General features: G+C 45.6%; 1 protein-coding gene across 1 annotated transcript in view; it reads right to left on the minus strand.

Annotated features, from left to right (window-relative positions):
- shisa10.1 (shisa family member 10, tandem duplicate 1) overlaps nt 1–11,706 on the minus strand; it is an 89,303-nt gene extending 77,597 nt beyond the window's left edge. Inside the window, exon 1 of the mRNA XM_080181892.1 lies at nt 11,373–11,706. Within this exon, the coding sequence (XP_080038018.1) occupies nt 11,373–11,436 (64 nt within the window). The 5' untranslated portion in view covers nt 11,437–11,706. The remainder of the gene's footprint in view (nt 1–11,372) is intronic.
- Between the last annotated feature and the right edge of the window lie 4,021 nt (nt 11,707–15,727).

Consider the following 15,727-nt stretch of genomic DNA (forward strand, 5'->3'; position numbering starts at 1 on the left):
TCTGGAAAGCAGGCCAGCAATGTGTTGGAATGGTAGAGGTAACAAAGACACAAAGGAGGGTTTCAGTAGCAGATGGGTTGAGAATTGCGTCAAACAGTGCTATAGAAGTCAAAATAGGCAGTCTTTAGTAATGGTGCGGACAAGAGGTTGGAAGTTCATGTTGGAGTCAAACATGACAGACTCAATGGGCTGAAGGGCCTTATCTGTGCTGTGAGACTGTATCACCAAGGCTGCAGACACACTGGGCAGGATTTTACAGCCTCACTCGTCCCAAAACTGTGAGATTCCACTCAAGGTCAACAGACCCTCCCACTGCTCACCTACTCTGAACCCTGTGGCAGGTGGGATGGTAAAATTCCAGCCACTGATTCTTCTGCACGTACACAGAGCATCCCACCCTCTTGTTGTAATTTTGGGTGGTGGCACAGCACGTCAACAAAGGAAAAATGAATTAGAAGCAAGAGTAGGCCATTCAACCCCTCGAACCTGCTCCACTATTCATTAAAAGCTCATGGCTGAACTGATGACCTCAACCACTCTCTCTCCCCACCCAATTAACCTGTGACTCCTTTTTTCACCGGGCAACAAATAGCTCCTAACTGAACCACCTCAGCAGAATTAAATCTGTAAAAAAAATAAATAAATGGTTATGGAAAAAGTGCCTGATAAGGAGATTGTAAAATAATGTGGATGCATTGCTTGAAAAGTAAAATTGATAAAAAGAAACACAGAAAAATCAATGCAATTCTGACACTTGCTAAATGGGAACTTATGTATGCTTTCTCACACACATGGTGTTGTCTCAACTTTGACTGGGATCGATTTGTTTTCTTCTAACTGTCTAAGCATTAATTACACCTCCACCTCCGTCCTTCCTGCTCCCTGCCCAGAAGCAGAGTGAAGGTAAGTGCATTGTCACAAAAGATCTGGTGCAGACATGTTTAAACACAAATCTGTAATCTCCACCCCACGCAGCTACACTACTCAGGGACCCAAGATTTCCTTAATTTTGAAAGAGAGGGAATCGAAAGCCTTATGTTCAATTTGAACTGACAAGTTACAATCTATTTATATTTAGTGTCAGCATTTACTGAGGACTGCCCTCATCAATAAGGCCATGCCTGCTATTCACAACCTCCTTTGACGTAAAAACATCTCCCACTTTGCACAGTTTTAACCGTTTACATTTCATCTTTCCTTAGGTGAATAACATATCTGTTACCAAACGTTTTCCTGACTTCATTGCCTTTCAGGGTACTGGTGAATGCTAGATCAAAGCTCAGAGACTCTGATGGGTTGCCCTCTGTGGCCATCCTACTGTAGTAAGTAGTCTCACAAGTCTTACTGTGTTTAACCCAGTCCAATGCCAGCATCTCTACATTATCCTACTGTAGTCAGAGCACAGTAGAGAAAACTGGTAACTAGCAGTCTTGTAGCACAGTGGTTACCACTGCTCCCCCACAGTGCCAGGGATCTAGGTTCAGTTTCAGCCTTGGGCGTTGTCTGTGTGGCGTTTGCAGTTTGCACCTTCGTGTCCACGTGGATTTCCTCCCACACTCCAAAGATGAGCAGGTTAGCTGGATTGGGCCATAATAAATTGTTTCTTAGCATCCAGGAGTGTGGGTAGGTGGATTAGCCATGGTAAATGCGCAGGGTTACGGAATAGGGCAGGAAAGTGAACCCGAGTAAGATGCTCTTTCAGAGAGTCAGTACAGACTTGATGGGCTGAATGGCCTCCTTCTGCACTGTAGTGGTTCTCTGGTTAAGGTGAGAACTAATCCAGGACTTCAAGTGCAAATGTTACATCAGCCAGTTCTGCGATATGAGTATTCATGCTTATTCTGCTGAGTATCAGGCTAATGACAGCAGGTCCAGAAACCTATCCCGCAGGAAATTTTCCAAAACATTTCACCTAGTTCAGAAAAAGGGTGAACTCTGCAGTAATGTGATTACACTGAGCGCAACCCCTGCTGCAAATTATGTAGTAGGTTAAAATCAAAGACCAGGAAAGAGCAGCCATGAAAAATTAACACAAGGTTTGTTTAACCAGTCCTGCAGGATGTAAAATTTTACTTTTTGTTCTGCAGTCTAAGGCTTACATTAACACTGCAATGAAGTTATTGTAAAAATCCCTTGGTCGCCACAGTCCGGCACCTGTTCGGGTCAATGCAACTAACCAGCACGTTGTTCAGACTGCAGGAGGAAACCGGAGCACCTGCAGGAAACCCATGCAGACATGGGGAGAACGTGCAAACTCCACACAGACAGTGACCCAAGCCGAGAATCGAACCCTGGTGCTGTGAGGCAGCAGTGCTAACCACCGTGCCACCACAGCTGGGTGTATGGAGAGAGTAAGGCCAGCAAAAGTTCTCTTTTCTCCTCCTATCACAAAAGGAGTCAATACCTAGAAAGAAGAAAAACTAACAGTGCGTTTTCAAATAAAGATATAATTGAGCATCTGGCAGTTTGTGTGATGCCAGAACAAGTCTTTAATTACACTCTCCGCATCCCCACCCAAATTCAATTGCAGAGTGTTTGTCAGGCAATTTTGTGGCTTATGAAACGCAGGAAGTAACTTTGAACAGGCCACTTCCTCCTGCACTGCACAAACTACAAAACGACAGCTCTGATAAAATCCATAATTGAAGAATCCAGTCATGTGTCAATCCTTCCAAAAGGAATCTTAAAATCTTGAAACTACTCCTTCTTCAAAAGAAAAATCACTGTGGGATGGAATGGTGAATACCTCATCTTGCTAGTTATGCCAATCTCCCTCCCCACACACACACACCCCTCCCCCACTCCTCTCAAGCTCCAAATCCTGGAAACTCTCCAATATCTTCATCTGCCCTTCCCAAAAGGTGTGGTTATAGATTGTTTGTATTTTTAAAATGAGAAGTTCTTCCATCGGCCTGATTAAGCCCACTGCTAAATTTTGGTAGAACATTTTAAAATGATAGGATAACTTCTGCAAGCCTGCACACTGTTTCATGAAGGGGTGACCATGGACCACAGATCTGAGAACATAGCTTAATTCAAGGTAAATGCAGGTTAGAAAAGGATGCTATCGGTCAGAACTGAGTCATACTAAATTCTAAGGATTGAAATCTCCTATCTTGGTGGGGACTAAGCTCCATGGCGGGGAGGAACATAAGAAATAGGAGCAGGAGTAGGCCATCTAGCCCATAGCTAGGATTTAATTAAAATGTAACTCCAGGAAATCCTCACCTGGGTCAGAATGAGTGCGCACTCAACTTTGCTACTTGGATTTCCACAGTTACAGGAAGTCATCAACTGACAATCAAAGGAGCCCCAGATCAGCCTGTAACTTCGATCAGCCAAAAGAGGTTCCACTCCATCGATTTTCAGCAACCAACAGTAGGTCATCATCTCTGTCAATGAAAGATCCCCAGGGTGCCACCATGATGCATTCACCTGCACCTGTCAAGCCTCTGGAATACTTACACCTCAGTTAGTGGATAGCTCCTTGCAGGTAAGTGCTGCTATCCTCTAAACAGGTGGCAGATGATACCAATGAGGAATCCTATGGGCAGCACGGTGGCACAGTGATTAGCACTGCTGCCTCACAACGCCTGGGACCTGGGTTTGATTCCCGGTTTGGGAGTCTGCATGTTCTCCCCGCATCTGTGTGGATTTCCTCCGGATGCTCTGGTTTCCTCCCACAGCCTAAAACAGTAAAGTTTATTAGTCACAAGTGGGATTACATTAACACTGCAATGAAGTTACTGTGAAAATCCCCCAGTCGTTACACTCCGGCGCCTGTTTGGGTACACTGAGGGAGAATTTACCGCGGCCAATTTACCCAACCTGCACATCTTTGGACTGTGGGAGGAAACCGGAGCACCTGGAGGAAACCCACACAGATACAGGAAGAATGTACAAACTCCACACAGACAGTGACCCAAGCCAGGAATTGAACCCGAGTCCCTGACAAGCTGGATAGGTGCATTGGCCATGCTAAATTCCTCCTCAGTGTACCCGAACAGGCGCCAGAGTGTGGTGACTACAGTAACTTCACTGTAATGTTAACGTAAGCCTTCTTGTGGCACTAAATTTTATGGACGTCCAGAAAAGATACAACAAGAAACCTCACGACCACCAGAGAGCAAGCCATTGGGATGCTGAAGATGTGATCCAAGTTTATGGGGGGTGGCTTTTCGCACACAGCAGCCAGGGGATCCAGTACAATAATGGTCTGCTGTGCCCTGCACAACATTACACACCAGTGAGGATTGGATCTCCCAAGCAGAGGAAGATGCCGCATGTTTTGCTTCTTCATCGGGCACCAGCAGTGACAGACATTGCCGCCAAGGATGCCCAAGACATTTTAATTCAGGCATGCTTTAATTCAACTGAGGCTCTGTAGACAACTGGCACACAACTTCAGAACACATTGAGCCCCCACCTCTTTGCCAGCACAAAACACCATTGCTTTAAATATACACCCATTGCTCACCTTTAACTTGTTCTACTCTTCACAGGGCAGATAGCCACTTAGCAGGTGGCAGGATGGGACAATGGAGCGAATAAAACACTAAGCAGAATTTGGACATTGTTACAGTGGACTTAGGATCCCGGGGGCAGAAATCCTACCCCCTGGAGAACTTCTAGCGATGCAGAGGACACCTCAAATGCCCGTCAATGCCATTGGGTGCAATGGCTGCTGCCAGTAATGAACCCACCGGAGGTCTGTGTCACCTAGCAACCTCGACCACAGGAGAGAGAGGGAGGGTCATTGATTGGGGAGGGGATAGGGGTTGGACGAAAGGAGCAGTCTGGCTTGATGGCACCTTGCTCTTCCTGATGCTGGTCCAACCATCAGGCACAGAATGCCTTCAAAAGAGGAATCCCCATCACCCCAGAGACCCATAAAATAATCTTTGAAAATAAGTTTTTGCATGTTCCCATGCTTCCCTCTAACTGATTGGCATCGTGGCAAGCTGAGGCACTAAATGTGCAATAATTGCTCCCTTAAGGGTCTCAATTAACATCTGAGTGATAAGGCCATCCATGTACTTTTCCACTTCGGACATAACCAGGAAAGGGCAGGAAGTTGGCGAAGTCCTGTCCCTAAGCCCTCTTGTCCAATTAAATGCCCCTCACCCCAAATTCATTGTCTTGGGGGTGCATTAATATTTTGCACTGTGTTAAACCCCATTATAGACTTGTACAACTACTAATCCCTCACATTCCTTTTTCTGCCATTCCTATATGGTGCCCACTCGGTGGTTTCCGCAGGGCAGGAGACAAGCTGCTTAGATGCCCTCGGCTTACATCCTCTGGGTCTTATAGGCCAGGAGGACCCTGCCAAAGAATGCCTCACTAATACCTGTGCAGGAGCACTGCAACTGGCAGTATAAGGGGCTCTGAAAGATAGGGTTGAGATGTGGGAGTGCTTTGAGTAGAGTACCCACTTCCAGATGCTATCTTCCATCTTTTGGCCCACCTGCACATCCACTCTAGCTCAGGGCTGTAGAATACTTTGTCTGACATCAATGAGGTGCTGAACAGCCAAGACAAGGCTTTCCGCTATCATCAATGATCTGTATGTACAGGCCAACGGTCAGAGCCGTATGCACTTGGTTACCATGAATGTGAATGTTAGCACAAAGGCCCGAGACATCATGGTACTACCATTACAGATGGATTCCTCCAATCTCTCTCCGTTGGTGTGCAACCTTTCTGGAAATACTGACAGAACCTCACACATTTTCCACTGCTGCTCCAAAATTATCCTCATCAAGAAAGGTCTTCCAAAGCTCAGGAACTGTGCCCATTATGCAGAACATGGAGATTCCTGAATTTTCCAATGGAGACTCTTCACTGCTGTATCCAGCTCCACCACCCACCCCTGCTCACTTGTGAAGTGTGAGTATCCAACTAATTGTCTTGGTGGTCATTGTGTATCTGCACAGATACGCCGACTCATTCTCAGAGTGAGTGATCTCCTCCAAGGAGTCTCCATTCTTCTCTCATTCCACTTCCTGAGAGATGCTTGCAAGACCTATTAAAGATGAAAGGCATAAATTAGAATTGACAAAGTGAGAGGGTGCTGAGTCCTCAATTGACACTTTGTCACTTTTCAGTGGCTGCTCATGCTAAGTCAATGGGAATGTTGCATGTCATGTGTCAGCAGGGATATTTAATTCTGTTAACAGATAGGAAAGAGAGCCTAGCCATCTCTCCATTTCCAACAAGACCTTGCTTATCTCCAGGGCCATCTCCCTGCAGTAAATGAAATGGAGATGGCTGGAGGGCTACCTCAGATTCTCTGGATCTCCTTGTATCCTGTGCTCCATGGGGAGAAAGAATAGACTCATGTTTTCAAAGATGGAAGAGTAGCATTTATGGACAAAGATATGGAAGTCAGCCTTTTAGCCCTGGAAGTCTGTTCTACCGTTCAGTGGGATCATGGCTGACCTGTGACCTAACTCCACGTACTGCTCTTTACCTCCCATCCCTTAGTAAGTCTGGGTAACAAAAATACCAACTTCATTTGAAAATTAATAATTGATCTAGCCTTAACTGACATTTGTGGAAGAACATTCCAAAATTATACCACCCTTAGCATGAGAGAGTGTTCCCTAATTTCATTCCCAAAAGCTCTGACTCTCATATCAACTATGCTCATTAATGAAAGATTCCCCAATCATCAAAAAAAGTTTCTTCCAATCTATCCTCTCTATTCCCCTTAAATGACTTGAAAATTCCAATCAAATCATTTCCTTAACCATGTAAATTGTAGGGAATGCAGCCCCAGTTTGTGTAATGCCTCCTCGTGGTTTAACCCTTGGCATCCCAAGTGCCATTCTTATAAACTCACACTGCACTCCCTGCAAGACCAATCCATCACTCAAAGTGTGGTCCAGTACTCCAGGTGTGGTCTAACCAGGGCTTTATGTAGCTGACACATGATTCTTAGCCCTTGTATTCTAGGCCTCTAAATTCCACTTGCCTTTCTGATGATTTTCTGTATCTGTTCGTAACAATCTAGGGAGCTGTGCAATGACCTGGTGGGACATGTGTGACACTGCAGTAAATGACAGCGGGTGTCAGCAGTGGTTGGTCAGCTTAGCGATGTGAAGAGGTGAGTCAACAGAGAGGGATAGGCAGATGTGTACGGTTTTGTAATATGAGATGCAAGAGAAGGGAAGGTAGAGATCGTTTGAGGTTAGATGCATGGTTAAATGGATCAGGTCACTCACCTTCCCAGCTCTCATCCAGTCCTTGAATCTCCTGCCACATTGTCTTCATGGTTATGGGATGGCACTCAAGCTGCTGAGCTCCTGAGCCACTTCCAATCTTCCCAGTTTGTTTTTGGAAACAGGCTTCTTCTACTTGTTTTCACTGCACAATATCATGAATTGAAGTGTAATGCTGCCTTGTTATTTTATGTCTCAACTCCTGTAGCTTCTTGCACTGTCTGAAGACTCTTCATAGAATCTTGCAGTGCAGAAGACCATTTGGCCCTTCAAGTTTGCACCAACCACAATCCCATCCAGGCCCCACCTCCACAACCCCATGCAATTACCCTAGCTAGTCCCCCTGACAATAAGGGCCAATTTAGCCTGACCAATCCACCCAACCCACACATCTTTGCACTGTGGGAGGAAACAGGAGCACCCGGAGGAAACACATGCAGACACAGGGAGAATGTGCAAACTCCACACAGGCGGTGACCCGAGGCTGGAATCAAATCCGAGTCCCTGAAGCTGTGAGGCAGCAGTGCTAACCACTGTGCCATCCTTCCCCTTGTAGGCTTTCTTTAAGCTGTTTCACTGGAATAGACTGTTGCTGCCAGTCGCCATTACGTCTGTCCACTCTGATCGGTCAAGTCAGATGCAAATGTAATGGCTGCGGTAAAAAGCCACAGACAAACGCATAACAACTACAGGTTCCTAATTCACTGTCAGATGACTCTACAGCAAATGGATTAAAGATCAGCCCATCAATTCTAGGAGTCCCAGTCGGTTAAATCAGAAAAATGGAGCTGATTACCCATGTTTCATATTGCTCATGCCTTCTGAAATAGATGGCAAAATAACTGTCTGCAAGAGCAACAGCAAGAAGTTGTTCAGACTCTTAGAGCTAGACCATCGACATGTCACTAGTAAACAGCAATGGATTCTACCCCCATCACCCTCCCACCCCCTCCCCTACCGCCGCACCCCACACCATCAGTCAGTTCAATTCTTAACCCCTATGCTCACTCACATTGGCCCTCCCAGTCCAGCAAGACCACTTTGTTAAAATTCTCATCCTTGTTTTCCGATCCCTCCCGGTTACGACCTCTATAACCCTCTGACATCACAGACTCCATACAGTGCAGAAGGAGGCTATTTGAGTCTGATCTGATAACAAACCCTCCCAGGCTCCATCCCTGTAACCCCATGTATTTACCCTTCTAGTCCCACTGACACTAAGGGGCAATTTTGCATGGTTAATGAACCTAACCAGCACATCTTTGGAGCATGGCAGGAAACTGAAGCCCCCAGAGGAAACTTACGCAGACATGGGGAGAACATGCAAACTCCACAAGACAGTGTCCTGAGGCCATAATTAAATTTGCAGTCTTCCAGTTCAGGCCTTTTGCACATTCCCAGGTTTGTTCTCTCCAACACTGGCAGCCATGTCTTCAGTTGCCAAGGCCCTGAGCTCTGGAATTCTATTCCTGAACTTCTCTCTCCTCCTATAACATTTTCATTCGAACATCTCTCTCTTTGATCAAGCTTTCAGTCACTTGTCCCAATATCTCCTTATGAGCCCTGGTGTCAAGTTTCATTTGACAGTTGCTCCCACAAAGCATGTTTTAGTATACCAAGGGAACTATATGAAAGCAATATATGTTAACAGATAAATGCGATGGAACAAGACATTTCCAAGTTTTAATACGCTGCGTGTGCAGCAATTTATAGGAACATTTCCTCTTCTTCTTAAATATCTTTTTTTTAAAATCAAGTTGAGGGAAGCCAGTGCTGGGAAGTAAAATTTGATTTCCAAACTTGCCATCCAGTGTCCACATAAACCAACAAAAGCCTGCATTTATATAGAACCCTTAATATAGTAAAACATTTCAAGTTGTTTCACAACAGGGTTATCACGCACAACATCTGACATGAGCCACATAGGGAGACATTAGGACAGGAAGCCAATAACTTGATCAAAGAGATGAGCTTAACGTACATCTTAAAGAAAGGGACAGTCGAGAAGCAGAGAGATTTAGGGCGAGTACTGCCGAGCAAAGAGTCTAAATAGCTGATGCTATACCCAAGGATGCCAAATCAGGTATGGCGTGGCAAGCTACTTTACCTAAATGAAATGCTTTTCTTAATTTTCACACTGCAACCAAGAAGGCATTGATGGAAGGGTTTGCACATTCTCCCTGTGTCTGCGTGGGTTTCCTCCAGTTGCTCTGGTTTCCTCCCACTGTCCAAAAAAAATGTGTGGGGTAGATTGATTAACCATGCTAAATTACCACTTACTGTCAGGGGACTAGAGGGGTAAATGCTTGGGACCCCAGGGATAGGGGCTGTGTGAGATTGTGGTCGGTGCAGATTCAATGTGCCAAATGGCCTCCTTCTGCACTGTGGGATTCTATGATTTTATGAAGGCATGGGGGGGGGGGGGGGGGCACGGTGGCACAGTGATTAGCACTGCTCCCTCACAGTGCCAGCGACCTGGGTTCAATTCGGGCCTTGGGTGAATTTGTGTAGAGATTGCACATTCTCCCTGCAATGTGCAATCTCTACACAAACTCACCAAAGATGTGCAGGTTAAGTAGACTGGCTATGCTAAATTGTCCCTTAGTGTCAGGGGCGTTAGCAAGGTAAATACATGGAGTTATGGCAATAGGGTGGGATTGTTATCGGTGCAGGCACGATGGACTGAATGGCCTCATTTTGCACAGTGGAATTCTATAAATCAGCAGCTTACCACCACCTTCTCAAGGCCAATTAGGGACGGGCAGTGAATGCCGACCTACCCAGCGAAGCCCACATCCCGTTAGAGAATAGAAAAACAGTTGTGCCAAACTTTGGGTACTTTTAAGCTGTAAACTCCTGCCTATTAAAAGCGTATGACTAAAGTTCATTTCATGTCTAATCTTGCAGCAAAATGGTATTATTTTGAGAGTACAGATTACATTTAATCTCAAGCCCTAGAGGCAAAAATGTAATTTTCCTGATCACATGCAATGCCTACCCAACACACTTACAATCGGGGATTTCTGATGCAATTTAGTTCTTAATAAGCTAAATGAATATAATGGATTTTTCACAATTTAGTTAAGATGCTCACTGAATATGAGGACTTTTTAATGTTGCAAGAAAGGCTGCATATTATTTCCTTACATTCACATTCGATATATTGTTGAGTGCACAATCATGGCAGCACGGAACAGAAATGTATTAGCTAGCGGGAAGTAAACATAGCTCAGAGTCACAACATGTTGAAAGCAAAGTATGTAAAACACATTCGTCTACAGCGCTGGGATGCATTAAGAAGTGATATCAAACATTTCTTTCTTTCCATTACAAAAGGAAAATCACATGGTAATAAAGCCACCCTTCAGGACTCTTGGTGCTAACTCAACAACTTACTGAGGGCGGGGTCAACTACTTAAATAGTGTACAGAGAACAGCCAACTGATTTCACTGGTTGAGTAGGTAGCATACTTTTATAGCACATTCGTGTGACCACATCCATAATGGGAGAGCCATGCAGCTGTTTAACTTGGCTTCTGGACAAAGGGCATTCCTTGCTTGTAGCTCAGGCTGGGCAAATTGCTATATAGATATCATCTCCAAATCATCTAAGGATTTTCTTTTTTTTAAAAAAAAACCCTTTGGCTGCAGTAAGCCATACGTAAATCCTGCTTTCTTGCCTGGAGATTGAGAGGCAGAGCTATGGTCACTTCAGAACCTCGCCCAAGTGGTCACATGTGTGCGGGAGCCTTGACAAGAACATGTTGGCAATTTGACTACAGGGACCGTCACAGTAGATGGCAGTCCTGGATCAAAGGGGGCAGGCATTTCTATTAACCTGGTTAAAATTACAGCTGGGCTGGGTGACAACAGGGTGCCTCCCAAGTACATTATTGATCCGCATGAATCAGCATATTTATAATCACTGGGCTACTCTGGGAACCAAATTATCTTTTTTTTAAAAAGTGTAGATTTTTCGACACGGTCCAGATTCAGGGTTTAAAAAAAGACACGAAATTAATTCGCTTGAGTCAACTGGAAAGAAAAAGTTAAACATCTAGCAAAACTCCGCCTCTTGGACAGCAGATAAGAGAGTCGACGTGGAATCTTACTAATCGTAAACGCATCTTTCAGACATTAAAAACTCACCCAGAGGTAAAATTATCACTGAACACCACAAGGCGCTGGCAGTAAGCAGGCACGTAGACGCCATTTGGTCAGATCAACCTCTTTAAACTTCTCCAGTCCAGCCTTTTTAAAGGGCACAAGAGGCGAAAGCCGGAGCAGACAGCAGTCCCCAGCGCTGCCCAGCCCAGCACTGTTCACAGGGCAGCTACTAGCCCCCCCACCCCGCCACTGCAGTCTGCTACAGCTAACACACACTGAGCAGAACTCACAGAGTTGGAGAGACCGCAGCCTCCAGCTGATTAATCCACTTCGCCGCTCATCAGAGGGACCTTCTGTGACTCATCCCTGAACAGGCTTCTTCATGAAACATCTCCAAAAGGTCACACACACACACACACACACTGCCTCCCACAGCTCACACGTCAACATTACATTGCTAAGCGAATGTAAACAAGACAGTCAGGCTTTATCAACTCAGTAAAAAGTCTGACAACATCAGGTTTAAGTCCAACCGATTTATTTGATAGTAAACTCACAAGCTTTCGAGGTTAAGCTCTTCTTCAGGTGAATGAAGAGCTTAACCCCGAAAGCTTGTGAGTTTACTATCAAATAAATCGATTGGACTTAAACCTGGTGTTGTCAGACTTTTTGCTGTGTTTACCCCAGTCCAACGCCGGCATCTCCACATCATGACTTTTATCAACTCATCCAGCAGCCTGACCAAATAGCTGCTAATTTCTTCTGTTTTGCACTCGTTCTTGGGATCCGAGAGTCCTTGGCAAGGGTGGAACCCCCTAACCAGCTGCAGTCCATTTGGGGGAAGGTAGATCCCCTGTGCTGTTAGAGAGAGTTTCAGGGATTTTGATCCAACAGCAAGTGATGGAATGATGGGCGGAATTTTACTGCCTCGCTCGTCCCCGAAACTGTAAAATCCCAACCGAGGTCAACAGACTTTTCCATGGCCCGCCCCTCGCCCGCTCCCATTTCTGTGGCGAGGGGGGCAGTAAAACTTCAGCCATAGTTCCAAGTCAGGATGATATGTGACTTGGCGGGGGAAGTTTCAGGCTGTGCTGCCCCCATGCACTTGCTGCCCCCAGGCACCTGCTGTCCCCATGCATCTACTGCCCCCATGCACCGGCTGCCCCCATGCACCGGCTGCCCCCATGCACCTGCTGCCCCCATGCATCTACTGCCCCCATGCACTTGCTGCCCCCATGCACTTGCTGTCCCCATGCATCTACTTCCCCCATGCACTTGCTGTCCCCATGCATCTACTGCCCCCATGCACTTGCTGTCCCCATGCACCTGCTGACCCCATGCATCTGCTGTCCCCACACATCTACTAACCCCATGCACCTACTGCCCCCATGCACCTGCTGCCCCCATGCATCTACTAACCCCATGTACCTGCTGCGTCCATGCATCTACTGCCCCCAAGCATCTGCTGCCCCTATGCATCTGCTGCCCCCATGCACCTGCTGCCCCCATGCATCTACTAACCCCATGTACCTGCTGCGTCCATGGATCTACTGCCCCCAAGCATCTGCTGCCCCTATGCATCTGCTGCCCCCATGCACCTGCTGACCCCATGCATCTACTAACCCCATGTACCTGCTGCGTCCATGCATCTACTGCCCCCAAGCATCTGCTGCCCCCATGCACCTGCTGCCCCCATGCATCTACTGCCCCAATGCACTTGCTGTCCCCATGCACCTGCTGACCCCATGCATCTGCTGTCCCCACGCATCTACTAACCCCATGCACCTGCTGCCCCCTTGCATCTGCCGTCCCCATGCATCTACTAACCCCATGTACCTGCTGCGTCCATGCATCTACTGCCCCCAAGCATCTGCTGCCCCCATGCACCTGCTGCCCCCATGCATCTGCTGCCCCATCCACCTACTGCCCCCATCCACCTGCTGCCCTATGTTCTTCCAACTAGTAGAGGTTGCAGGATTGAACAGTTGTTTTGGAGAAGTTGCTGCAGTTGTGAATAGTACACATTGCTGCTACTGTGCATTGGTGTTGGGAGGGCGTGAATATTTAAAGTGGTGGATGGGGTGCTTATCAAGCTGACTGCTTTGTTCTGGATGGTGTCAAGCTTAGAACGTAGAAAAAAACTACAGCACAAACAGGCCCTTCGGCCCACAAGTTGTGCTGATCATAACCCTACCTACTAGGCCTATCTATAACCCTTCAAATGGGCTCAATGACAGAAGCAGAGAACAGTGGTGGATGAGGGTTTTTCAGGTTTGGAGGATGGTTTGCTCTGATATTCCACAAGAGTCAGTTTTGGGTCATTTCATTTTGCTGCAAACAATCCAAACTCAGGTATAGGGTGAACAGGTGAACAGCATTATAAAGTTTGCGGTTGATCTGAAACTCGGGAAAATAGTGAAACTTGGCACTATTGGCAATAGTGATGTGTATTGTTGTAGGCCTCAAAATGAAACTTAAATGGGAAAAGGCATGGTTGATAGAGTTAAATGCAGAGGAGTGTGAAGTGGTGCATTTTGAATGACTAATATAAAAAGACAGTGAATGGAAGTGGTACAGCTTCAAGAAGTGTAGGTGAGCAGAGAGAACTTGGTGTCACACTGATCTTTAAAGGTGGCAGAGCACATTAATAAGGTGGTTAAGTAGAGGCAGTGGTATAGTGGTATTGTTGCTGGGCGAGTAGTCCAGTGACCCAGGTTCATGCTCTGGGTCCTGGGTTCAAATCCCACCACTGTGGATGATGAAATTTGAATTCAATAAAGAATCTGGAATTAAAAGTGACCAAGTCACTTGTCATAAAAACTCATCTGGTTTCACTAATGTCCTTTAGGGAAGGAAATTTGTTAGCCTTACCTAGTCAGGCCTACATGTGACTCCAGATCCAAAGTAATGTGGTTGCAGTGCCCTCAGGGATGGGCAATAAATGTTGGCCCAGTCAGTGATGCCCACATCCCATGAATGAATAAAAAGAACATATGTAAGTTTATGTGGGTTTATAAATAGAGGCATAGAATATAAAAGCAACTTTACATATCACTATATTGTGGACAATTCTGGGCACTGTCCTTCAGGAACGAGACAAAAGGCACACAATAAGTTTACTGGGATTTTATCAAGGATCAGGGTCTTAAGTTGTTTGGAAAGGTTAGAAATATTCTTCTTGGAACAGGCAAGATTTTCAAGGTGATGATGAGTTTTGATTACAAGTTGATTCTTTCAATGGGCTAACACAGGCATGATGGGCTGAATGACTTCTTGCTGCAAGTTTCTATGATTCTCATAGGCCTCTTAAATTCAAAATTGTCAGCACTTTGTGTAACTGTCCTTGTATATCTACACCAGGAGACATTTTGTTTCCTGCGGTTATCTCGTGTTATGGGATCGCAGCCTGAGAGGCGTTGTTTGACTCCACATGCGTATTTGGGAATTTATGAGAATGGGTTGGAGACTACTTTGTTTTGGAAAATATTTAAATCAATTAACATAAAGGTACGTAAGTAGGCTCAAGTTCAATGATATAACAGGTAGCTTAATATATATAAGGAAGATGTGCAGCCTAGTTTAGTCAAAATGTTCTCGGAGCAAGACTGGACGTGCTACCACAAAATTATTTTGAGTCTTATCATCTGAAAGTCGTGTAGATGTTGACAGGTTGTACCTCTTCTTTTACTGTGCTGTAAATATTTCAGCTCTTTTTGTATTATAACTTATGTTATAACAATAATAAAACATGCATGCTTCGAACAATGTTCCTGCTAGTCTCAGGATCAAATCTTAAATAAGTTACTCACGTACTTGTGCAGTAAGCACTGCTGTTTCACAACATCAGGGACCCAGGTTCGATTCCCATCTTGGGTCACTGGCTGTGTGGAGTTTGCACATTCTCCTGGTGTCTGCATTGGTTTCCTCCAGCTGCTCTGGTTTTCTCCCACAGTCTGAAAGATGTGCTGGTTAGGTGCATTGACCTAACCAAAATTTTCCTTCAGTGCACCCAAACATGCACTAGAGTGTGGTGACTAGAAGATTTTCACAGTGACTTCAGTGCAGTGTAAATGTAAGCCTACTTGTGACTGATAAATAAATAAATTATAATAATGAACTTAACGCGGGGCCTCGAGGTCCAGCTTTGTACAAAGTTCTTGTGCATGTATCTGTGTTCAGGATTTTTGGTTTGTAAGCAACATGAGCTTGATGATGGGTCCACACTTGGACACATAGGCTGGCTTGTTTAATGTAGTCCCTTCCTAACAGCAGTGGAGTTGTATGTGTCACCGCATCGACTGCAATGGTTTGAGAAGGTGGTTCACCACCAACTTCTCAAGGGAAATTAGGGATGGGCAATAAATGTTGGCCAGCGACACTCACATCCCATGAAAGAA

Source organism: Carcharhinus amblyrhynchos, chromosome 3 (assembly GCF_965287045.1).
Source record: "Carcharhinus amblyrhynchos chromosome 3, sCarAmb.v2.hapA, whole genome shotgun sequence".
In the NCBI taxonomy this organism is placed as follows: Eukaryota; Metazoa; Chordata; class Chondrichthyes; order Carcharhiniformes; family Carcharhinidae; genus Carcharhinus; species Carcharhinus amblyrhynchos.